Source organism: Ornithorhynchus anatinus, chromosome 16, assembly GCF_004115215.2.
Source record: "Ornithorhynchus anatinus isolate Pmale09 chromosome 16, mOrnAna1.pri.v4, whole genome shotgun sequence".
Classification (NCBI taxonomy): domain Eukaryota; kingdom Metazoa; phylum Chordata; class Mammalia; order Monotremata; family Ornithorhynchidae; genus Ornithorhynchus; species Ornithorhynchus anatinus.
In genome coordinates, this window is record NC_041743.1 from 12539670 (window position 1) to 12565902 (window position 26233).

The window sequence follows — 26233 nt, forward strand, 5'->3', positions numbered from 1 at the left end:
CGCGCATGGCCACCGGTCGCCTATGGGAGGTTCGTCTCCGGCCGGAGGCCCCGCCCCCCGCCCGCCCCGCTCCCCCCTCCGGCCCGACTTACCGGGCCGGGCCCTGGCGGCGGGGCCTCGGGCGGACATGACCGTTCGGCCCCGTGGGGTCCCTCAGGGCTGCGGGGGCGGCGGGGGTGGGGGGGGGGAGGAGGAGGAGGAGGAGGGGGAGACGGGGGTGACTTCCGCCACACTCCCGATGGCCGCCGGCAGGGGGCGGGCGCGGGCCGTTGGGCGGCCGTGACGTCACCGCGCCGTGACGCCAGCCGCCGCCCGCCCCGCGCCGCCTCTTGGCCCGCTCGCGCCTGGCCGGGTGAGCGCCGCGCGCTGGCGGCCGAGGTCGTGGGTTCGAATCCGCCCACCGGCCGCTGCGGGACCCGGGAGCGGTCGCTTCCCTGGGCCTCGGGGACCTCATCCGTCGAAAGGGGAGGAAGACCGGGAGCCTCACCCCCCCCCGCCCCCCCGCATCCCCCAGCGCTGAGAACAGTGCTCCGCGCACAGTAAGCGCTTTAATAATAACGAAGGGATTTGTTAAGCGCTGAGTAGGTGCAGAGCACTGTTCTCAGCGCTGGGGGGAGCCAAGGGGATCGGCTGGGCCCACGCGGGGCTCACCGTCTTCAGCCCCATTTGACAGAGGAGGCCACTGAGGCCCAGAGAAGGCAAGTGACTGGCCCCAAGTCACCCAGCTGACCGGCGGCCGAGCCGGGATTCGAACCCACGACCTCCGACTCCCCGGCCCGGGCTCTTTCCACTGACCCCCCCTGCTTCTCTAGCCACGCTGCTTAACAAATACCAGCATTATCATTATTATTTACTTTATTATATTATAATGATTCTATCATTATTATTAATCCTCGTTTTTCCAGGGGAGGGCCCGGAGGACTGAAGTGACTTGCCCAAGGCCACCCAGCAGACAAGCGGCGCAGCCGGGATTCGAACCCACGACCTCCGACTCCCAAGGCCGGGTTCTTTCCACTGAGCCACGCTGCTTACCAAATACCAGCAGCGTTATTATCATTTGCTTTATTTTTTTATATTATAATTATTCTATTATTATTATCAAGCCCCATTTTTCCAGGGGAGGGCCCGGAGGCCCGAAGTGGCTTGCCCAAGGCCACCCGGCAGACAAACGGCGCAGCCGGGATTCGAACCCGCGACCTCTGCCTCCCCAGCCCGGGCTCTCTGCCCTGAGCCCCGCCGCTTCTCTCACTGGGCTCTGCTTGAGCCCTCCCCATCGCCCCGACTCCCTCCCTCCCTTCCAGCACTGGCGCACATTTCTAATAATAATGTTGGTATTTGTTGAGCGCTTACTCTGTGCAGAGCACTGGGCCGAGCGCTGGGGGAGATACAAGGCGATCAGGTCGTGCCGCCTGAGGCTCACGGTCTTAATCCCCATTTTACAGATGAGGTAGATGGGGCCCAGTGAAGTGACTTGCCCCCAGTCACACAGCTGACAAGTGCCAGAGCCGGGACTCGAACCCGTGACCTCTTGACTCCCGAGCCCGGGCTCTTTCCACTGAACCACGCTGCGTTTGTACGTCATCATCACGGTGGCCTCCGTTAAGCGCTTAACCGTGGGCTGAGCGCCGGGGAGGGTACGGGGTCATCAGGTGGCCCCGCGTGGGGTTCACGGGCTCCATCCCCATTTCGCCCACGAGGTCACCGAGGCCCAGGGACGTCCAGCGACCGGCCCAGAGTCGCACGGCTGGCAGGCGGCGGAGCCGGGATCGGAACCCACGACCTTATTATTTATTATTATTTTGGTATTTGTTAAGCGCTTACTATGTGCCGAGCACTGTTCTAAGCGCTGGGGTAGACATAGGGGAATCAGGTTGTCCCACGTGGGGCTCACAGTTTTAATCCCCATTTTACAGATGAGGGAACTGAGGCACAGAGAAGTGACTCGCCCACAGTCCCACAGCCGACAAGTGGCAGAGCTGGGATTCGAACTCATGAGCCCTGACTCCAAAGCCCGTGCTCTTTCCACTGAGCCACGCTGCTTCTCTGTATTACGAGTAGACTTTGAGCCCGTCGTCGGGCGGGGATCGTCTCTATCTGTTGCCCCATCGTAGCTTCCGAGGGCTTAGTACAGTGCTCTGCCTGTAGTACGTGCTCCATAAATGCAAGTGAATGACTCTGTCATTCTATTTATTTTATTAACGATGCGTATATATACCTATAATTCTGTTTCTCTGTCTCGATGCTACCGATGCCTATTTCTTGGATTGTCCGTCTCCCCCCCGCTAGGCCGCGAGCCCGTTGCGGGACAGGGATCCTCTCTATCTGTTGCCAAAGTGTACCTTCCAAGTGCTTAGTACGGTGCTCTGCCTGTAGTAAGTGCTCCGTAAATACAAGTGAATGAATCTGTCGTCCTGTTTTATTAATGATGCGTATCTATACCAGTAATTCTGTTTCTCTGTCTTGATGCTACGGATGCCCGTCTACTTCTTTGGTTGTCCGTCTCCCCCCTTCTGGGCTGCGAGCCCGTCGCGGGGCAGGGATCGTCTCGATCTGTTGCCCGATTGTACCTTCCAAGCGCTCAGGCTCGTTTCTTCCCTTCGGGGCCCCGCCGAGAGCTCTCTTCCTCCAGGAGGCCTTCCCAGACTGAGCCCCCCCCCCCTTTCCCTCTGCTCCTCCTCCCCATTCCCTCTACTCCTTCCCTCGGCTCTTCCCCCTTCCCCGCTCCACTGCGCTTGTGCGTATTGGTACGTATTATTACTCTATTTTATTAATGATGCGTATGTATCTATAATTCTGTTTCTTTATTTTGATGCTCTTGATGCCTGACTACTTGATTTGTTGTCCGTCTCCCCCCCCTTCTAGACTGCGAGCCCGTTGTTGTGTAGGGATCGTCTCTATCTGTTGCCAAATTGTACTTTCCACCCGCTTAGGCTCTCTTCTCCCCCCTTCCAAGCCCTACCGCGAGCTCCCCTCCTCCAGGAGGCCTTCCCAGACCGAGCCCTCCCTTTCCCTCCGCTCCTCCTCCCTCCGTCGCACCGACTCCCTCCCTCTGCTCCACCCCCGCCCCATCGCTCGTGTGTATTTGTACATATCCCTCTATTCTATTGACGATGTGGATAAACCTATGATTCTATTTATCTCGACGCTATCGATGCCTGCCTACTTGTTTTGTTGTCCGGCTCCCCCTGTGAGCCCGTCGTTGGGGAGGGATCGCCATCTGTTGCCAAACTGTACTTTCCCAAGCGCTCAGTCCGGTGCTCTGCGCGCAGTAAGCGCTCAATAAATACGACCGGATGAGTGAATAAAATTGAAAGCGTCAGCCGTGAGCTTTCCCAAGTCTCCCGGCCCAATTGCTACTTACTCGTCTCTCTCCCGCATCCCAGCTCGGCCTAAATCTACCCCCCCGTGCCTCTGACCTTATCCCAGCTCTCTGCCTAAAATCTTTTATTCCCACTCCCCTCACTTCTGGTTTCCACTTCCCACTCTCTGGTGCTTCTTCCCCCTCCGCCTTCAAAGCCGCCTGTGTCTCCCCTAATCCCGAAAAGAAAGGCTTCCTCTGGGCCTCACCGCCTCCTCCGGCTTATCGCCCTATCTTCTTTCCTCCTCAAACTCCTAGAACCGGTCACACGCACCTGCCTCCGTCTCCTTTGCACCAACCCCGTCCTTGACGTTCTGCCGTCCTAATACGACCGCTCTTTCAATTCAGCGTCTCAACTGGGAAGGAGATGTCTCGTTCTTTAGGGAGATGCTTTTCCTCTCGAGCTATCGAGGGTGGACCGGTAAAGCCCGCGTTCTCATCCAACTGCGTTTCCTAAAAGACGTGCACCGTTCTCTCGACTGTCATCTGGCTAGCGTTTTAGCCTTCGGTCATCCGAGCGCTGAAACCTTTCTCCTCGTCGAACAGGTCGAAATTCGCAGAGGGAGACGTTGAAAGATGGGACGGAGCTACATCGTAGACGAAGCCGTTGGCCAGTACCTTTTAAATTTTGACATTAAGGACAGGGCTTACGTGTCTGGCCTTTTAATAGGACAGGTGAGTGTACTTACGTGGTTTTAATGCTTCGGTTCCCCTGACATCTACGGCGAAAGTCACTTGCCTCTTTCCCTTAAAGAATCAATACCACACTTTTAGACTTTGTTGGAAAAGAAAAGTCCTGCCTGGCCCCCACTTCTGCAAGACTGGGGCTCCTCCATTTCTTCATATTAATGTCCGTCTGCCCCCTAGACTGTAACTCTCCGCGGGCAGGAAGCCTGTCCGTTTATTGTTACAGCGCACTTTCCCAGCATTTAGCACGGTGCCCCGCGGGCAGTAATCGCTCAACAGATGCCGTCGAACGAATGAAAGCGCTCTATAAGAGGAGGCGTGCAGGACTACGGCTAGGGAGGGCGTTTCCCTGGCGAGGAGTTCGTTTTTTTTTACGATACCTGTTAGGCAGTTATCAAATGCGTTTCAAACACTGTTCTAAGCACCGCAGTAGCTACAAGCTGATCGGGTTGGACAGTCTGTCCCTCCTGGGGCTCACAGTCTAAATAGGAGTAGAATTTAATCTCCTTTTACAGATGGGGGAACTGAGGCACCGGGACGTGCCTCACTCAAGTGACTCGGAGCCGGGATTAGAACCCAGGTCCTCCGACTCCCTGGCTCTTTCCGCTGGGCCTCGCTATCTGCCGAGTGGACATCCAGAGCGACCCATCTGTCCGGTAACACTCGGGTGATCGTTCTCCCCTTTGGTTTTCGCAGTGTTCGTCGCAAAGGGACTACGTGCTTCTAGCCACCCGGACGCCACCCAAGGAAGAGCAGAATGAAAGTCCCCAACGGGCCCAGTCCGCGTTGGCTGACCTGGATGAAGAGTGGGCTTCAGCGCACGCCAATCAGGTTCAACCCTTCTAGAAAACGTGTGGCCCTTCCGCCGTCTACTCGACTGATATCCGTACCGCGATTTTGATCTTTCACCTTAGATTTCAAAATATTCACGCGTCGGTTTTTAGAACATTGGCTCGTAAAGAGTAGAAGGCAGCCAGGTGCTTGAAGGCAGAGCTCAGTTAAACGTGAACGTAGTTGAGGAACAGGAAGCGCTACAGCTGCGTCGCAAAAAACGGGAACAAAACCGAAATCGGCCTCTGTTTGTAATTAGAGCTGACGATACGTTTCCGTGGAGGGCCAAAAATAGAATTAGTGTAGAAGGGTGTTTTTGTCATTTTGAACCGGTACGTAGAAAATTTGTAGTATTTCCTTCAGATGATGGCACCGAATCTCTGCTAGGTTTTCTTGAATCTTAGATGTGTGGTATTTTTAATTTGACGCACACGGGGAAATACCCAACTTCCCCGTGGCATTTGTCTATCCAGTCACAATTTATTTATGGCATTTGTTAGGCACTTACTACGCATTTAGCAGTGGGGTCAGTACCAGAAAGGCAGATCGTTGGTTCCTTCGTTCAGTCGTATTTATTGAGCGCTTACTGTGTGCCGAGCACTGGACTGAGCGCTTGGGAAGTACAGTTCGGCAACAGACAGAAGCAATCCCTCCCCGACAGCGGGCTCCGCGTGCCGCGGTACAGCTCGCGGTCTAAAAGGGAAGAAGCACAGGTACCATCCCCGTGGTACAAATAGGGAACTGAGGCACAGAGAGGTTGTGACTCGACGAAGGGCACGCGGCAAGTCCGTGGCAAAACTGGAACCCTTTCCCCCTAGACCCGTACCCTTTCCATTAGGCAACCCCGCCTCTGGAAGGAAGGAGCTCTTCTAGTCTTAAACCGCATAATCCTGAAAAGTATCCAGACTAAAATGCTCTATTTCTGTTTTTTAGGTGTCTAGAATGCTGCCCGGAGGACTCTTGGTCCTTGGAGTATTTATTCTTACTGCTCCAGAGCTGGCAAAAGATGTTCAAAATGTTCTTCGCAGAGTAAGTACATGAATTGTACTCTCCCAAGCACTTAGGTACGGTGCTTTGCGCGCAGTGAGCGTTCGGTAGATACGCTCGAATGACTGTGTAGCCCCTTATGTGAGGTTCTCATCTGTATTTAAACCAAACTCTCAACGTCGTATCTACCCGAATGGCCTTGAAAGTGCATAGGATGTCATTTGGTCTGTTCGGACGGTCATCCGTTAGGATTTAGTGAATGCCTACAGAGGGTGTCTTAAGAGTGTGTACTAAAAGTCAAGTCAGCGTCTGCCCTGCGGCAGTTTGCGGTCTAATCGGAGAGATTTTAGGAATGAGCAGTACCTTAAAGAACAACAGTTCGGGAACGCACCTCCGGAATTGCCGCGTCGATCATCACGCCCCCTGTTTGGGTAGACGTTGATGGGTCAGTCGGTGACAACACCTAAGTGTGAAGTAGCGAACCGAATTGCTGGAAAGAGCGTTGTGTCCAGTTGCTTGTTCGGAGCCTTCCCGCCGCTGAAAGGAAAGAGAGCGATGGCAGGTAGAAGCCGTGTCCCTTAGGGCGCCGACGAGTCCCGTCTCAGCGGTGCTGGCCGTTGGGCCCTTCTCCCCGCCACGCTGGAGGCGGCAGCCCAATCTGAGGGAGATGGGGCAACTTGGGCCGGCTGTCCGGTGTCGTCACTGGGCCCTCGTCCGGGGCGGAGCACGCGTGGGTATAAAAGTCCCTGAATAGTCCCGTGACAGAACCAAAGCCACGGGTTCCTCCTCTGTGATCTCTGCCGGCGTCTTTGCCAGGCACCGACATCTTATTCCACGAGGCTCTGAGGTCCTCCGGTGGACCGTGAGCTGCGCGAGGGAGCCTGAGGGAATTCAATTTGCTATGTCTGTTGTACTCTTATGAAGTATTATTAATCGATGTCTTCGGTCAACGTCAGCGACCACTCGCGGTCGATTTTTTTTCTGGGCTCGAGGCGGAGGGAGTGGGGAAGGATCGGGAAAGCAGAGATCCCGGGGTTTCCGTTACCTCGCTCCCATTTGAGCGATCGCTGGGAATCAGTCGTATTTAGTCAGACGTATCGTTGGAGCACTCACTGGGTGCGGCGCACTGTACTAGACGCTTGGGAGAGTACAATATAGCAATAAACATTCCCTGCCCGCTACGAGCTTCCAGTGTAGAGGGACTGGTAGGTGAGAAAACATAAAGGCAGAGGTACCTCCTTGCCTTTCGTTCCTGCCCAGCTGCAGATTGTGCAGCTCGCTTCCAAACTGCTCATCTTAGAAGTTGTGGAGATTGTTTTGAAATGCATACATTTAGGTATAAGGTGAAAATCATTTTCGTCTGTCTCTTTTTCCTCCTTGCTCCGTTTCAAACGGGATGATTTATGTTTAACCTATTTTTAACGGAAATAGTTTTAGGTAGAACTCAAAGAAGGTGCAAAATACAGTGGAAAGAAATAAGGAGCGCTGTTTGATTTTTAGCGCTTTAGAATCAGCAAAGCTTTTCATTGAGATTCAGGGTGCAGAAGAAAAGACCTTTTTCATTCTTATTTTTTCTTTTGGGCCTTAGCTAATTTTCTCTGTGGAGAAGTCAATTAGTAAAGCGAGGCTGTGGAATCTCTCAGAAGAGGAGGTCTCAGAACGAATCGCACTTCACATTTGCTCTTCTTCCAAAAAGTATCCTTTGGGGAACCGTTGTTTAGAAAATTCATCGCTGAGGGAAAGTGTTTGCATGTATTTCTTCAAAATTGTCTTCATACGACATTAATTTGGAAGTACCTAGCCCCAGATAGCATTTCGACACTTGAAAAAAGTAATATATTTGTCTCTGTGAAAATGGTAAGGAAACTTCCATTTTTGTACTCAAAGGTATATCAGAAATGTGTGCATGGAAGAAAAGCATTCTTCTTGGATAAACCCGGGATAAAGAATGAAAATGATTCAAAAAATCAATTTGTGTCATATAGAACATCCTGGAAAAACAAAAGCCAAACATGCTTTCCATTAATGAAATATAGAATCTATTTTCAGTCTTTCCTTAATCGAGAAGCTCCGTGGCCTAATGGAAAAAGCGTGAGCCTGGGAGTCAGAAGACCTGGATTCTAATCCATACTCTTCCACCCGGCTGCTGTGTGACCTTAGGAAACTCATTTACCTTCTTGGTAACTCACTTGTAAAATGGGGATGAAATCTTTATTCTCCCTCCTATTTAGACTCTGAGCCCCACGTTGGACAGGAACTGTGCCTGACCTGATTATCTTCTGTCCATCCGAGGGTTTAATATAGTGTTTGGCATTTAGTGAGCACTTAACGGAAAACACCACAATTATTAATTGCCGCACCTAGCGCCCTCGTAATAACAACACACGTGCTCTGTAGTCTCCAGTCCCGTTATCAAACCTTGAAAATGCTCATTCCGCACTTAAACTCCCCAGAGCGTAGAGTGTGTTTGGAAATATCTTTTCCCCTTGATTAATTTGTATTTAATAATTTAATCTTAGATGGGAAACTGCTGTCAGATATTTACTACGTGCTATGAATATCAGATGTATCTGCATCTGGACCGTTCGTGGTTTACGTGTCCTGATTCTCTGTTATTTACCCGGGAGTTAGTTGGGTAGTTCGTTAAATAGCGGTCATCGCAAAATCCCAGGCGGGTCATTTTCTCTTGAGTGTCGCTCACCACGTGCTTCATCTTACACCTTCCTTAATTCACGAAGGATACTTTGTCGGACTTACGATATCCAAGATCCAAAGGTAAGAAGAACTCTCTCCTTTCAAAAATATCTCCGGTGCTAATCCCCGTAAATAAGCCAGACACGCTGCTCGTTCGGTTAGATAAAGTGTGTTGGTTTAACGCGGCTTAATTTCCGTTGACAACTTTGTACGGTTCTGTTAAGATTTGAGAATAATCGACAGTTACCTTCACCCAGGGTTCTCAGATAAATCTCTTACAGTCTCAGATCGTTCCGTAATGAATTGACCCCCGCTCTTTCTCAGTCTCAGTGTCAATAAGCCACTTGGTTGCCCTCCTTAAAGTCGGAGGAATGTGGAAGTCCATAGTGTTGGCCATTATGTCCTTGCTGTTCTTCCCCCAAGTTTGAGGAAAAAGGCCCTGAGATCCAAGATTCCGAGCAGCAGTACCAGTTCATTTAGAAAAATAAACAGTTTGGGACAAATGCCGAGACAAAGAGTCTCTAGCTTCGGCTCCAAGCTCCGGTGACTGGCCAGCCTCAAATATTGCCGTTGCCGCTTATAATGCCCTTAACGTTTTTAACGAAAAGAGAGATGTGTCCTTCTCTGACTTGGTTTAACGATCAATTATTGTTTGTTCAGGTGTCGGTTGGCATTTTATGCACTGGTGATTACCCTCCTTTGGTCTATTTAATCACTTTTCCTGAGATTTGGCAATATAGTCTCACACAGAGGATAGAATTCATAAATGGGAACGTGGGATCGTCGATCGGCTCTTCGAGCCAGTCATCGATCCTTTTATTCTAAAGTGCTTCCGTTTGTCTTTTCCTCCCGCTCCCCTTTAAAGAGTTCAGCTAAACCAGCAGAGTGGAAATATCAGAATGGGCTGTCTAGTTCGTGGCTCTCTTTAGAGTGTACAATTCACGTCAATATCCACATTCCACTGTCTTCTACGTCTGCCGGGTACACGCTGGAGAAAAACACGAAGGTATGGAATAAATGAGCATATCTTATTGTTTAGTAGTGGTTTCTATTCCTTAATAGTAGCTTCTTCAATGTCCAGGACATTAAAAGAAGACAAAGAGAAAAGATTGATAAAATGTGAATAAGCCCTTCTGTATCCTCTTCAGCTTCCAACTCCCTTGTTTTCTTCCCCCAAAGTATCCTTTCCTTCTCTTTCCCTCATTCTAGCTCCACTGTTGTTTTTTCTGATTCGGATTTGACCCTCTTCTCTCGCCATTACACCACACTGTTTTGAAACATCCCTTCTAACTAGGGAATTTTTCACCCCTCCTTCCTGTGTTCCCATTTTGTCAGTTTTCAAGGGAGCGAATAACTGAGAGATTCCGTGTCTGTCTCCAGGAATACCTCCGATCTGTTAGTGCTCGCGCCGTCTGTTGGTTTGGTCTGAAGAAGGCGAGGGAGTCATCTGCTCAGTAGGGTTGAAGTAAATAAAATTGGGGAGAACTGTCAACTTAATTTGCTGTTAAATCTGAAGAGTTTTCCCGTATTTTGTAGAATACGAGAGAAAGTCATCCAATTAGACGTAGATAGAATAATTGAATTGACCTTACTGTATACCTAGGGTGGTCTGTTTTGTTTTAGTTTTTTATAGTTTGCCTTTTTTTTTTTTTTTAACAGAACGGACTTTTACGTTGGGCAAAGCAAATAGAAAATGGTGTATTTTTGATCAACGGGCAAGTTAAAGAGGAAGACAGTAATCTCTTAGAAGGACAGGTGAGCTCAAAGTAATGCGACCTTGCTAAAAGATGAAATTTGAAGTTTTATTTTGAAAACCTAAAAGTTTAAAATTTTTCAGAGTTACAGTTGCCTGAAAGCGTGGCTCAGTGGAAAGAGCACGGGCTTTGGAGTCAGAGGTCATGGGTTCGAATCCCAGCTCGGCCACTTGTCAGCTGGGTGACTTTGGGCAAGTCACTTAACTTCTCGGTGTCTCAGTGACCTCATCTGTCAAGTGGGGATTAACTGTGAGCCCCACGTGGGACAGCCTGATTCCCCTGTGTCTACCCCAGCGCTTAGAACAGTGCTCAGCACGTAGTAAGCGCTTAACAAATACCACCGTTATTATTATGAAAGGTCATATCCGGGGATAGATAACTGAAAATCCTTTCAATCACTCTTTATATTCCCAACGGCCTGTTCAGTAAGGTGAGGCGAACCCTGGGTGCATTATTCCTAGCCTTAAAAATCTACGTTTTCGCATCCTGAATCAATCTATTGGTATTTATTGAGCGCTTACTGGGTGCAGAGCACTGTGCTCAGCGCTCGAAGCCTCACAGAGTGATTACGCCCCTCTCCTTGGGCCCCTGTTTACCTCAGTCTTTTCTCGGGTGACCTGGAGGCTTTATCCTAAAAGAACAGTCATTGCTTTCTTATACCTGATGCTCTCGGCTACCTCCAATCTCTTTCTCTCTTTCAGAAAAAGTCTTCTAGAGGAAATACTCAGGCCAACAGCCAAACCTTTGACGTCCGGGTTCTCACCCCACTGGTAAATGTTAGAAAATGCTATTAGACCAAAGTACAGTGTTTCCTAAAGTATTGATTATAGCTAAAAGTGTCCAGTCCTCGCTCTCCCGTTTGGTTTCTAAGATGTCGATTAGTCAACCCTTCGTATTTATTGACTAAATACGTTGTATTAAGCCCTTGGGAAAGAACGATTTAACAGTCGGCAGACACATTCCCTGCCCACGACGAGCTCACAGTCTAGAGGGGGAGACAGACACTGATATAAATAAATACATTACGGATATGCAGAGTCAGCAACTCACAGCGGTATTGTCCTTCTGCAATAAGGGGCTTCGACGCTTCTCCAGGGCTGGTGGCGTGGGGAAGGGCACTGGGATGTAAATAATCTGGCCACTCCACCAGCTCTTCCCTAGGTCTTATTCAGTCAGTAGTATTTATTGAGCGCTTACTGTGTGCAGAGCACTGTACTAAAGTCTTATCGGTCGGGAGAGGTTCGGGAATCGAATGAAGTCACGTAGCTGCCGGGCTCGGGTCTTGAACCGTCCAGGACAGCGAGGAGGGGTGCCTGCCCCGACGACCTCGAAGGGACTCCCAAGCGAGAGTCGCGAGTGGCCGCCACTCTCGAGGAGATGAGATGGCCACCACATCAAGGGAGGTGGCCACCCCAGCCCAGCTCAACGTGTCGTGGCCTCAAGCAAGAAGAAGCGATGTTTCCACGACTGCTGCGTCTTCTGTAGAGTGCTAGGCTAGGTGAAACTCGATTGCCCCCGTGAAGTGCCCTTTCCTCTCCACCCAAACGGCTACCTTACTGTTACGGGCTCTCGTTATATCCCGGCTGGAGTACCGTGTCAGCCTTCTCTCTGACCTCCCTTCCTCCTCTCTCGCCCCGCTCCGGTCTATTCTTCACTCCGCTGCCCGGCTCATCTTCCTGCAGAAACGATCTGGGCGTGTCACTCCCCTTCTTAAACAACTCCAGTGGTTGCCTATCGACCTCCGCTCCAAACAAAAACTCCTCACTCTAGGCTTCAAGGCTCTCCATCACCTTGCCCCTTCCTACCTCTCCTCCCTTCTCTCTTTCTACCGCCCACCCCGCATGCTCCGCTCCTCTGCCGCCCACCTCCTCGCCGTCCCTCGGTCTCGCCTATCCCGCCGTCGACCCCTGGGTCACGTCCTCCCGCGGTCCTGGAACGCCCTCCCTCCTCACCTCCGCCAAACTGATTCTCTTTCCCTCTTCAAAACCTTACTTAAAAATCACCTCCTCCAAGAGGCCTTCCCAGACTGAGCTCCTCTTCCCCCTCTACTCCCTCTGCCATCCCCCCTTTACCTCTCCGCAGCTAAAGCCTCATTTTCCCCTTTTCCCTCTGCTCCTCCACCTCTCCCTTCCCATCCCCACAGCACTGTACCCGTCCGCTCAACTGTATATATTTTCGTTACCCTATTTATTTTGTTAATGAATTGTACATCGCCTCGATTCTATTTAGTTGCCATTGTTTTTATGAGATGTTCTTCCCCTTGACGCTGTTTAGTGCCATTGTTCTTGTCTGTCCGTCTCCCCCGATTAGACTGTAAGCCCGTCAAACGGCAGGGACCGTCTCTATCTGTTGCCGACTTGTTCATCCCAAGCGCTTAGTACAGTGCTCTGCACATAGTAAGCGCTCAATAAATACTATTGAATGAATGAAAGTGGCCAAGCCGCCGTCAATTTTGCAGAGGACTACCGCTCTCCTAGTCTCTCTGGACTCCCCTCCCTCAGTCTCTCGCTCCTCACGCGCCCCAGGGTGCACTAACAACAGATGACGTGGCTGAAGCGATGCCTCCTTATTATCGGTTGCCGACTCGTACATTCCAAGCGCTTAGTACAGTGCTCTGCACACAGTAAGCGCTCAATAAATCCTATTGAATGAATCCTTGTTAGGGATGCAAGCCTCAGCTACGTGCCAAAGATTGGAAAGTATCAAAGTGTCCAATCAAAAATAAAACGGCTCTCCCAAACGCTATTTTTAATATCCGGAGCGCAACCAAGGCAGGAGGAGAATGGTAGTATAGGGAGAGATCTCCTCAGCGGTATATTTGGTAGTATATTTTGTCCCTGCCCTTTAGCTGTAGACCAGTGTTTCGCACGCAGTAAACTCTCGATAAATACGATCGAACGGATGAATGAATACCTGTCAGAAAAGCCAGGCAGAACTGACAAGTGCAGTTTTGTTTTCCTGTCCGTATGAAGGGTGAAAAAAGATCAGATGAAAGACGATCAGGACCGTTAAAGGATATTTTTAAAAAGCAGTTCCGTTTAACCGTAGTGCCACGTTTTAGTTTTTGTAATTCTTTTGATCTGTTTACCAGCAAGAGGGCATCACTGGAAAATAGATCTATACCGGCCTCTCGTTTGTTCTCACAAGGGGAAAAGAATGTGTGGTTTCAAGTTGCGTTGTGAACGCCGAACAGAAAATAGCACGTTGAAAAGTAAATATCTCTCTGATGATAAATCTTCCATTATGGCGGGAGAAACTCGTCGACCTTCATAAAATGTCCTTAGGTAAATTATTTTTATGAATGATTATCGCGACTCGCCAGATCACGCCGTTGAAACTCTATCTGTCTTTCAGTTGCAGAGTTCAAATAATAGATCCACGGCTACAGTTCAGGTCTGCAGCGGTTCCGTCAACCTCAGGGGAGATGTAAAATGTCGAGCTTACGTTCACAGCAACAAGCCCAAGGTTAAAGAGGCTGTGCAGGTACTATTCAACTGAGAATTTGCTTTAATAGCATTTTTCCTCCCAGAGATAATAGCTGTGGGATTTCTTAAGCTGTGGCATTTCTTAGCGAAGCAGCGTGGCTCAGTGGAAAGAGCACGGGCTCAGGAGTCAGAGGTCATGGGTTCTAATCCCGGCCCCGCCACCTGTCAACTGTGTGACTCTGGGCAGGTCGCTTCACTTCTCGGCGCCTCAGTTCCCTCATCTGTAAATTGGGGATTCAGTGCCTGTTCTCCTACAGTGGGAGTCCCGGGTGGGACGTGACGATCTTGTATCTACCCCAGCGCTTAGTAACAGTGCCTGGTACTTTGTAAGCCCTTAACGGATACCACAATTATTATCATTATTATCATTTGTTATACATCTAATATGTGTATATGTATATATTTTCGTGGAGGGAGTGAGGGGAGGATCAAGAAAAGAGGTATGGATGGAGAGAGCGGGAATGGATGAGAGAGAGACAGTCTTCGTGTCTAGGTTAGGCACGGGCTCACGATGAAAGCAGTATATTTCTCTTCCTCGGAAATGTCCTTATGTACTTGTCAGGTTTCAAATTTCTTAGCCCAGAGCCTTTTGACGTACTTTGGGTTCTCTGGGAAGATTCCAATCTGCATGCCTTTTTTGTAAATTCCCCAAATTTCCAAAGAATGAATGTGTTTCCTAGATGATCTGACTTGATCACATTCACACTCTTAAATATATTTCATGAGATTTGACTACTTTATAGGAACATAACGTTTCTCTGAATTATCAAAAAGTTGTTAAAAGTATCTTTGTGCAGGCTTTCCCATAAGGCAAATTGAGGTGTCTAACTCGATTCCTTTTTGCATTTTCCCTTACCAGGCACTGAAGAGAGACATCCTGAACACGGTTTCTGATCGCAGTCACATATTGTTTGAGGATCTGCTTATGACCGAAACCCCAGCCCCCCAAAATATGAGTATGAATCAAAAGTAAATTTTTTTTTGCTTCTTGTACGTTAACACTTTCAGTCGACATAGTGCCCTTAACAGCAACAGGATTCTGTCAACTCGGGGATTGGGAACCAAAGTTCCCTTGGCAAGTATGAATTCATGAAACCTCTCAAAGTCTGCAGGAAGTTGCCTGGAACTCCCTCCCCCTTCGCATCTGCCAGATCACCTCACTCTGAATCTTCAGAGCCCCCTTAAAAATTCCACTTTCCTCAGGAAACCTTCCCCGATTAATCGCCGGTACCCGAAGCTGTGTCAACTGAACCCCAGTCCTTAGCCCTGATACATTTCTCTCCATCTTCAGCCCCTTACCTGTATATTCAATCCAGTCAGCTATCTGCTCCTGACGTATTCATTTTATTACCTCATGCAGTCTCGCCTTCGTCTCCCTCCCACTCTTTTAATCAGTCAGTCGTATTTATTGAGTAATTACTGTCTGCAGAGCGCTACGGGAAATGGGTGTTTTGCTTTTGGTATACTGCTCTAAGTGCCTAGTACCCCTGTTCTGCATTCAGGCGCTCAATTAATTTCTTTGATTTGGAAGTGTCTTGGACAGGCGAAGTGTATTAAATCACTCCTGCGTAACTACATTCCCAGTGGAGTGATCGGAGAAGAGCGCCTCCGAGATGGAGGCGATTTATCCGTGAAAAAGCATGGCCTAGCAGAACCAACGCTGGCCCGGAAGTCAGAGGACCTGGGTTCTAATCCGGTTCCGCCGCCTACCAGCTGGGTGACCTTGGGCGAGTCACGTAACTTCTCTGCCTCAGTTCCCTCATCTGAAAAATGGGGATTAAGACTGTGAGCCTTATGCGGTGCACGGGCTGCGTCCAACCCGATCATCTCGTTTCTACCCCAGCATTTAGTAGAAGGCTGGGCACATAATAAATGCTTAACAAATACTGTTTTTTTAAAAAAAGAAAAACAGTGGGTTCCCAGGATAACACAGTGAGGATCAATGAGCTGTCATCCATCGTCCCAAAGTTTTCACTGGATGCCCTTCGATGCTATGTGCCCAGTATTAATATATTTTATTTTGTCTTTTAACTTTTTCAAAAGAAACCAAGACTCCCTGGCGGTGCCTCCTAATGATAATTAACCATCAAATGATCCCAACCGATCAGTCGTACTTATTGGGCACTTACTGCGTGCGGAACGCCGTACTGAGTGCTTGGCAGAGATCGGCACGACAATGTAACCGACACATTCCCCGCCCACAAAGAGTTTATACAAATAACCATTTCTTCCTCATCGTTTGTAGTTATCAATTTACCAATTGCATTTATTGTATTTATCAATTGTATTTATCAAATTCAATCGTATTTATGGAGCACCTACCGTGAGGGGGGTCCTGTACTAAGCATGCGGGGGAGTAGAGTAGAATATGAGTTTGTAGACGTGATCCCGGCCCACAGAGGTCTTACAGTCCAGGGGGGAGTGACCGACAATTACAGAGATGGGAAATGGCAGAGAGTCGGGATCTGGGCGTAAGGGATGTGGGGCTGTGGGTGGAGAGGCTATCAAGTGCTTACCGTGTGCAAAGCACCGTCGTAGATGTGATTTTATGAGGTCTCTGGAGGTGTGGAGTGGTAAGCCCTCAGATGTGACGGCGGGAGTCCGGATCGGGAGGCGGACACGGGCACGGGGTCGACGGTGGGATAGATGGGATCGAGGCACAGACAGTAGATCGGCTTTAGAGGAGTGGGGTGTTGTCGTGGGAAATCGGGGTGGTGAGGTGAGGAGGGGGCGAGCTGAGGGAGTGGAGTTTCCGCTTGACGCAGGAGTGGATGGGCAGTCATTTCATTGCAGTACGAGGATCTTTCAGCTAGGAGGCAAACTTGTTCTAGAAGAAAATGGAATTCCTTGTCCTTAGACAGGAGTTAAATATTGGGTAGGTAGAGGGCCTACCAGATCTCTTCGTTATTATGATGACATTTTTAGAAAGTATTTGAATTTAGGATCATTCCTACGATACCGTCTTTAAAGGTAAAACAGTCCCATTTAAAATCCACCCTCAGTATTCATCTAGAAGTCACGTCTTTCCAACGTTAGTGTCGCCGTTTCCTCATAGTTGTGCTCCTTGTATTTTCTTCACCCAGTGGTAGAAAAAAAGGCAGGATTGTATTCGTTTCTCTCTCCTTTTTAGCTAAAAATGGATTTAAAAAGCGTAATCAGTTAAGGAGGGTTCATTGGGTTAGATATTTGCAAACCCTTTCAATCAATCTGTGGTATTTATCGAATGGTTATGATGTGCCGAACGGTGTCCTAAGCACTTGGGAAAGTACCTTCCGGTGGAATTCATAGGCGTGATCCCTGCCCCCGGGAAGCTAGTAGTCTCCTGAAGCCTGTAGTCTACCGGGGAAGACGGACGTTAAAAGAAATTACAGAATGGGGAAATGACGGACCGTGAGGGTACGTGCTCGGTGTTGTGGGGCTCGGGGTGGAGTGAATATCAAGATCCATGAAGAGCGAAGGTCAGATAAGGGTGGATGAGTTGGGGAGATGAGGGCTCAGGGAAGGCCCTGAGGGGAGATGTGATTTTAATAGGGTTTTAAAGGTGGGGAGAGGGGTTGTCGGTTATGAAAGGGGGGAGGGCATTTCAGCACGGAAGGAGGATGTGGGCGAATGGCCGACAGCGGGGTAGACGAGACTGAGGGACGGTGGGTAGGTTGGTGGTAGGGGACCGAAGTGCGTGGGGCCGAACGGTAGTCGGGGCGAGCTGATTGCGGGCCTTCGAGCCTGTGGCGAGACCTTTCCGTTTGATTCAGAGGTGGATGGGCAATGCTTTCGAAGAGGGAAAGGTGCGGACTAGACTTTCTGAACTTTTTTGGAGAAAAACGATCAGGGCAGCAGAATGCGGTGTAGACTGAGAAGGGGAGAGACAGGAGGCGGGGAGGCCGCTGAGAAGGCCGATGCAGTCGTCGGGGCAGGGTGATGGTTAGTGCTTAGATCGGCGTGGTAGCCCTTATAGTCATGATACAAACAGTACAAACCAATATTTGCACATTTTTGGTGAAATTAATTGAGCAATTTCTGTTAAAAAAAAAAAAAAGTGCAAAAGTTGTTAGAATTCATAATTTTTTCAAAGCACGCAAAATTAGAAAACTGGCATTTTTCTCGAATGCTCTGGATCCTTTATATGAAGCAGCGCTGTCACTGATGAGATTGTATTTTTATAAGCCAATGAAATCCTAGTGTACTGACCTTGGTCTCGTCTCGTCGACATCCAGATTCGGAAAAGGAATTTCATTCCCTGCCTCACCGTGTGTTTGTCCCCATTCCTGGTTCGAGTGTCATGCTGTGCGATTACAAATTCGGAGACGAATCGACTGCGGCGGTCCGGGAGCATTTTGAGGAGATGTTAGATCGGTCTGTTCGAGTGGAGGATTTGGAAATTGCAGAAGAAATGAACGCAGGTAACTCTGACGAGATTTTTTTTCACCCCAGATTAGACCGCAGAAGGATTATGAAAATTCAAAGGTCTCTCTTAGGGAACAGAAATAAGATTAGTAGAAAGGTATTTAAATCACGTTTTAGATTGTAGACATCAACCTGTCCTGCCCTTCTCAAAGGATTTTTCAAAGCAAAGTCAGTAGAATATTGGTTTGTACTGAACCTTTTCTCTGGGTGGCAAGCTCACTGTGGACGGGGAGTGTGTCTACTAATTCTGTTATATTTTATTCTCCCAAGAACTTAGTACAGCGCTCTGAATACGATAAGCACTCGATGCCATTGACTGAGTGATTTTTAGAATGGAGCTTGAAATAAGAGTTAATGCTGAATAGATGGAAATGTACTGCTTTTTAACTGCAAGAAGTTGCATATAACTCAGGCATCTCAATGTTATTGTTTAGCCCTATCAAATTATACTCGCCCATATGATAGACTCACTCCTCTCTTCCAAAAGTGGCAACTTCCTGAAGGTTAGGCCTCCCGTGACTCTGAGTTTTAAAACGGGCCGGAAAGAGAAGTACCACAGACCAAGCCCAGAGACGAGCTAAAAATCACACCGCCGGAGCGTCAGAAGCCACTCTAGAGGCATCCAAGAAGGAGAGTTAAAAACAAACAAGAATGAAGAGAGAGAGAGACAGAAATACACAGACTCCTAAACTCAGAATATGATGGGCGGCTTTGTCTTGCAAACCAACATTCAAACCGCTTTGGACATAGAGCTTAAGGGACTGAGGAGAAGAGGAATCTTGGAACAGGGAATCCTTTCCAAGAATACATTTCCCAGGATTAATCAGTGAATCAGTGGTATTTATTGAGCGCTTACTGTGTGCAGAGCACTATACCGAGCGCAGCATACTAGAGTTGATAGGCACGTTCCCGGCCCGCAACCAGTTTACAGTGTAGAGGATTAATTAACCAATAAATTAACCCGTAGTTGAAGAACCTTCATTTTTTGTCCCCTCTAACTTCTGGCCCATGTCCCAGACAGCAATGAAGAGCTGTATAAGGAAATGCAGCGGGGGTGAAATGAATAGATTTCTCCTCACGCCGGGGCCCAACTTGGCAGTAAATACGGTCCAGGCTCCCTAATTGATGGTGGTACCCACACTGTCCTTATTCTCAGTCCTTCCACTTTTGCCCCTCGCCGTGGGGTCACGTGATAATAGGTAGGGGCGGTGGAAATCTCATTCATCCATCCGGGCCCGTCACTAGCTAGCAAGGCATTTACAATTGCTCTCACCAAACCCAGGGGGGTGATATCTCCACCGCGAACACACAGGATGTTGCAAGTTGTTGGCGTGAGACTCGTCTCTCTGTCCCACTACCATCTCTCCTACTGAAAGTGACGGGGGCTAAGCTTCCTAGTCTACCTCAATTTTCTCAAATCCAAAAAGAAACCTAGTGGGTGAACGGTGACTGTTGGTTGAGCTCAGTCTAACAATCTTTCCTAGCCCCTTCACACAGAGAAGAGGTTAATTTTTATCACCCTTCCTCACAGAGGCCGTATGAGCTCGTCAGAGGCGTTACACTGTTGAGGAATGTCCTCAGTGTCACACAGAAAGCCAACGCCTCTGTCGGTATCAGGGGATCTCCCTGCGCTGTTTTCTCAGAGACTTATGCTACCTTTCCATATGCCAAGTACCTCTCGAGTTCAATAACAGCAGGTCTTTTGGGTATGTGCAAAAGAGACCTCTCCACTCCTGATTCAATAACAGATTGTTATTGATCTCTACACAAATTGTGTTATTTGTTAAGGGCTTACTATGCGCCCGTCACTGTCCTAAGCACTGGGGTAGATACAGGGTAATTGGGTTGGGCACGGTCCCCGTCTCACGTAGGACTCCCTGTCTCAATCCCCATTTTACAGAGAAGTTAATGAGTTGCCCGAGGTCAGCCGGCAGACAAGTGCCGGAGCCGGGATTAGAACCCAGGTCCTTTGACTCCCAGGCCCGATCTCTACCCATCAGACCACACTGCCCACGATCGATCGATCGATATTGTCTGAAGCGTCTAATTCTTTTCTACTGGCCAGATGATCGATTTCTAAGGTTACAGAGCGTAAGCACGGGAGTTTAGGCAACTGCGATGACTTTAATTTGTAGTTTTTAAACTACTTCCAAAATACAACTAAAAGGAAAATTGCCCACTGGAAATAATTTTGAAGAATGTAACTGCAAGTCACACATCTATAACTTGAAATTAACTTCTGACTGAGGATCGTATTTGGAGAAAACCCATGTAGGAAAGGGACAGTTGACTTTTTTAAATAAAACATAGTCATTATTTAAGGAATTAGTGAACCTTCAAATTACATATTGCATTCAGTTTTCAAGACAATGACAAATTATTTGTACAAGTGATGGTTTCGGGGAACACTATTGAAAATAAGAACGTTCAAATTCAGTTTAGCATGCCAGGTAAAGAGCAAATTCTAGGGAAATGTAAGCGATTTAACTGTGATTTTGACCCCGAGATTATCCGATCGTTGAAATCTCGAAGATCCATTATTCATTTTCCTGTCACTTATTTCCGTGATTAAGAAAATAAATCATTTAAAATCCTTAAGCATAAATTATTTTGCTTTAATTTTCTTTAATTTCCTCGTTATTCATCTGTTGCTATGGTGTGTGTTCGTCTTCTTCCACACCCCCTAGTATTTACTGAATGGGGCGTGACCGGATTATAGTATTTAATTCGGAAGAGTCTCGTTACCATGGTGAGTCATGTAATTTTTAGATTTGGTGATTCCCAAACTAGCCCAAGATGTCTCGGAGTTGAGACCACCCAATCTCTATTCTTCTGAAGTTAAGCTGTTCCAGATGTAGTGTTAGAGTGAATACTACCCTTATTTGAAAGTTGAAATTGCTTCAGATGAGCGAGTTTTGATGTTCGAATGACCGACAGATTGGAGTTTTAAGACTATCACGCTTAACTTGAAATGGATGATGTAGGCAGGTTTCAAGGTAGGCACGTAGAGCAGGGTCCCAAGGTAATATAGGGAACTTAGAGAACTGGAAAGGTCCTAAATGCGACCGGCCTCCGAAGGGGTAGTATTGTATGTTTTTATCTGATTGCTCTGCGTAATATGATTAAAGGGTTTCTAAGAGATGAGGTGAGTTTTGACAGTCCTCGCTAGCCCTCCGGGCCACTGACTCACAGTAAGTGTAACGCACTTGACCCTAAGGCGCACGCCTCGTGATTTTCTTCACCTGGAACCTGCCCTGAGTTTCCAGACCTCACAGGCCCACTCCACGTAACTGTAATAATAACTATGGTATTTATTAAGTGTGCCTCCTGTGTACCGGGCGCCGTGCTAAGCGCTGGGGCGAATTCAAGCAAACCGGGTGGGACACGGTCCCTGTCCCGCTTGGGGCCCACAGTCTCAATCCCCATTTTGTTGATGAGGCTGAGGCACCGAGAAGTGAAGTGACTCGCCCGAGGTCACACAGCAGACAAGTGGCGGCGCCGGGATTAGAACCCATGACCTTCTGACTCCCAGGCCCGGGCTCTGCCCACCTAGGCCACGCTCCTTCTCCACCCGCTCGCCCCCTCCTTCCCCACCCAGCTTCTCAAAGAATTGCGACTCTGACTCACTCTCCATTAGTCAGGCCGGCATTCCTGTCCCCGGAAATAGCAGCCACCGAGATTTTCGGAGATTCGATCCTCTTAGGTGTTCGACCGCTATTTGAACGATCCCTTATTTTCTTTATTGGTGACGGTATCCGTTAAGGGCTTATCGCGTACCAAGCGGGGTTCTAAGCGCCGGGGTAGATACGAGTTAATTAGGTCGGCCACGGTCCCCGTCCCACACGAAGCTCCTAGTTCAGTAGGAAGTAGACCAGGTGTTGAACTCCCACTTTACAGTTGAGGAAACGGAGGCACAGAGAGGTAAAGTGACTTGCCCAAGGTCACTCAGCAGACGCACGGACAGCGGGAGAGCCAGGATTAGAATCCAGGCCTTCCGACTGCCAGGTCCGTGCTCTTTCCACTGGGCTATGCTGTTTCCAGGTCTTGTGAACCCAGTTGCCAGGCAGTTGGTTCTGTTTTGCAGAGCCTGCTTCCCGAAGTATTATATTTATTTTGTGATTAAATGGATGAGAATAATTTATTTGTTTAAATGACTCATTTAAGGTGGGGGTGCCTCTGGCTTTAGAATTTCTCCTATCAGCGAGTCTCAAAACTGACTTTGACTAACCATTGCATTCCAGAGTCTCCGTGTTACGGTTGGAGTGAAGTACAAGGGGACTCACCTTTTCCCTCTCCAAATTTAGTCTAACTCACTTTTGCCAGGTAGAGCCAATTTTCATTAGTTATTAGAGCAGAAATGAAGTTTTACCGTTTTTGAAATCGATTATTTTCACTGGAGCTCTGTGTCTTTCATTACATTGATCCCGAAAAATGGATAATATTTAAGGTGAGCTATTCTTGCTTTAAAGTATTAACTATAGAAAAATCTCATTAACCTGAAATTCGAAGAACCACCACAAAACCGTAACGTGACACGTCGACACCACCAGCCCCCTTTAATTTGAAATGCAGGAGAACTGAGTACGTCGAATGGTTTCTCCAGAAAGCTTGCAAATCGACCTGATTGATCGTTAATAATGAAGAACGGTAGGCGGCTGTGAAAAAATCACTTTCGTCTGCCCCTCATGCTCTCGCACCGTTGAAAAGAGACCGAAGTTCGCCTTCAATTAAAATATTCCAACTTCAGATGAAACGAAACGGTTTTACAGAGAAAGCCCTCCTGCGTGCTGGACTTCAAATTATGGTATTTTGAATTAAATAAAAGATAGAAAAATAGACATTTTTTATGTAGTTGCATTTTTAATATCTTAAAGGGCTTTTCGACAGAGGCGGAGTAGCTCCTGTGTAGAATTTGAGCGCGCAATATCCGCTTCATTTCTCTGAGGAAGGCAGACCTCCCGGATCCCTCTTGGATCCAGACTTAGCCCAGAGGAAGTGTGGGCTGGTGGACTATTTTTTGCTCGCCTATCAGCCCTCCGAGCTTTCCTACTAGTGATAATGGTGGTACTTGTTAAGCGCTCACTCTGTGCCAGGCCCTGTACTAAGCGCTGTGGTGGGTACAGGCAAATCGGGTTGGACCCGGTACATGTGCCACATGGGACTCCCCGTCTCAATCCCCAATTTGCAGAGGAGGGAACTAAGGCCCAGAGAAGTGAAGTGACTTGTCCCAGGCCACACAGCAGACAGTGGCGGGGCCGGGATTAGAACCCATGACCTTCTGACTCCCAGGCCCGGGCTCTAACCAAGAGGCCGCCCTGCTTCTCCCCCCTCACATCTCTTCCCTACCCAACACAGGCTTGGCGGAGACTGCCCGAAAGACAAGGAAGCTTATCTTGCCGCTGCCCAGTGGGGAAATATACAATCCCAACCAGTTTAGGTTTAGCTATTTGTATCGTTCTACACTCATTAAGAACCTACTCTATGAGTCCGGTTGGAAGAGTGACTCATTTTATAACTGCTTTATCGCCCTCAAGTTTTCTAAATTTACTCATGAGACTCTGAAAACCAAACGTTACGATGCTCCGTCTGATGTACCAGCTATGAGGTCCTTATCTTTTTCCCCTATTGAAAGATCTAATTCTGAAAGAGTAATTATTTTCTCACAAATTCCCAACTTCAATTAATTGACCTCTTCTCTTCTCCAGCCAGTTTACCCACGAGTCCGCCGGGCGGGGTCGATCCACAGAGTGCAGATGAAGAGCAACCTAAGCAACTGAAAAAAGAGATAACGGCTTCGAAGTTCCAGCAAAATATAGGTATGCCGCCTGTTGTCACTTTATTGTTCATGGCATAAAAGAGCTGCTGTGAAATCTGGGTCTGTTAATTATGATCCACCACGATTTGATGGGTGCATATCAAATCTTGTTGGGGGTTTTTTTGGGTCAGTTTTTTCAGGACTTCATGTGCTTGCTGACAGACGCTTCCTGTTAGACTTCTTTTTGTCTTGCCTGCAAACATTAAGCACCGTTGTCTTGTCTCATGCCGTTGAGTCGCCCCCCGACCCGTAGCGACCCCGTGGACGCGGCTCTCCCGGGAGGCCCCGCTCTCCGTCCGCCTTGGTTCTGGTAGCGGATCCGTAGAGTTTTCTTGATAAAAATCCGGTAGCGGTTTACCACTGCCTTCTTCCACGCAGTAGACTTGAGTTTCCGCCCTCGGCTCTCTCCGGTGACGCTGCCGCCCAGCCCGGGTGAGTTTTGACTTGCAGTAGATTGCCTTCCGCTCGCCAGCCGCCGGACGGGCTAGGAACGGAATTGGGTATGCCTCTGCTTGATTTTCCTTCCCGCAGCCGAGACCGGTAGTGGTCTGGAGTAGAGTTTCAAACGGTAGAACCCTCCAGATGCCGGTAAGCACCATTAAGTGCCCATTCTTTCAATGTAAGAAACAGAACATTAGATTAAGAGCTGGGTTCTAATTCGGCCGTGCCGCATTCGCCGAGTCACCTGACACCTCTGTGCTCTGGATTTCCAATCCTTACTCGGTTTTTGGTGGAGAGACTTTTCGCCTACTGAGGTTTGAGCACTTTTGTACACATCCTTAAACTCCATCCCCCCCATCTCTGATTTATTTTAGCTTCTGTCTCTCCCTCCGGGCGGGGAGCGTGGCTACCGACCCTGTGGTATCGATCTGTCCCAAGCGCCTTCCGCAGCGCTCTGCACCTAGTACTGAATAAATCCCCTAAACGGATTTGAAGAGAGCAAAATATTGAACCAGTCTCATTTACGGCAGTTGCGTGAGACGCCACGTGACCTCGCCTGACACTTTATGTTGAGTTTTGTGATCGAAAATAGGTGGAAGGCTAGTATTCGAGCCCAAGTTCAAGCTGCCGAGTGGGACAGCTTCCACAACCCAAAGGAACAGCCCTCGATTCCCACGTTTTCACTCCGTACTTCCATTTTGTCTGATTTTTAGGTCTGGCAGTGGCCACGGCGGTCGCAGTCTTTGCAGTCGGCCTCTCCTTTCATTACTTCAGTGATTAGAGTGAAGCCCCAGAAACTTTTTAGTCGTCGTGGGAATCTTGACCGGCGTTCCAGTGCCAATTCTGAAACTGCAGGGTGACTTCTCAGTTGAACCTCCGTGCGGGCAGAAGTCATGCCGTGAATACGCGTTAGATGCGTTTCTGACTCGCAGCGAAACATCGAACCGCCTCGTTTAGGCATGTGAACGTTGTAGGTGGGTCAGGTTTCCAGAAATAAAGTTGTCAATCAAGCTCCAAATTACATGTAAGGTAACATTTTTCAGAATGAATTTTTAAAATGATCTTTGATACGAATTGTCACGTGCTAATGTATTTCAAATATCTTTTTCAGTATCGAATGGCAAAATCGTATGCTCCTTGTTAGAGTGATCCTACTATTTGAATATCTTCCCAAACATATAAAATATATATATATATATACGTACGCTACAAAGGATTCAGTCAATTTTGTTTCCTCCGCTGTGGTATACGGTGATACTTTAAAGAGGTTTAGGTTGTGGAAATTCTGTTGGAACTGTTGGAATCAATGTCTGAGTTGCATACACATGGAAAAGCTAAAACAAAGAAAAGTGGTTTTTATGTTTTGTAGCATAAATCAATTTGTAGAGGTCTTTCGCTTTCAAAATAGCAATGGGTAGAAAGCCAGAAGTCCTCATTTCTTCTTCCCTCACTGACACAGATATGGTTTTAATTTTATCTGTTAAAGCGGTCTCTTAAACCTCCTTATTCCAGAATCTCTTGAGTGCTCTTGAAAAATCGAATTGTGGAAAACACTGCAGATGTAATGTTTTGAAGAATTTACCCGCAGTTTGAACGCAAAGCATGGTTAATGAGCATCTGCCCCTCTGCCACGTTCTCAAGTCTAAGCTTTTGATCCTGCCAGAGCACTCTGGGCTTTGTCATTGAGAATAACCAATTGCTTGCTATTAAAAGCTTCCTCGCTCTCCTGCCTCAAGTGTTCAGTTTAAAAATGTAAACATCGGTTTGCGTGCGACTT

General features: G+C 48.2%; 1 protein-coding gene across 10 annotated transcripts; it reads left to right on the forward strand.

Moving 5' to 3' along the window:
• On the forward strand, positions 1–26186 carry ODR4 (odr-4 GPCR localization factor homolog). Of its 10 annotated transcripts, none has more exons than XM_029080612.1 (14): positions 1–29; positions 3905–4033; positions 4742–4876; positions 5810–5905; positions 7452–7558; positions 8602–8638; positions 9423–9563; positions 10217–10312; positions 11013–11081; positions 13666–13794; positions 14656–14752; positions 18011–18196; positions 23906–24016; positions 25170–26186. In XM_029080612.1, exons 2-14 carry the CDS (start codon positions 3935–3937, stop codon positions 25235–25237), a joined length of 1371 nt encoding a protein of 456 aa, XP_028936445.1. In that variant the 5' UTR covers positions 1–29; positions 3905–3934; the 3' UTR covers positions 25238–26186. The 10 variants fall into 10 exon arrangements, 7 of the variants coding, with proteins under 7 accessions (XP_028936445.1, XP_028936447.1, XP_007667183.1 ...); XM_029080614.2 differs by lacking the exon at positions 1–29 and adding an exon at positions 335–352; XM_007668993.2 differs by lacking the exon at positions 1–29 and adding an exon at positions 1559–1573.
• Positions 26187–26233: the final 47 nt, after the last annotated feature.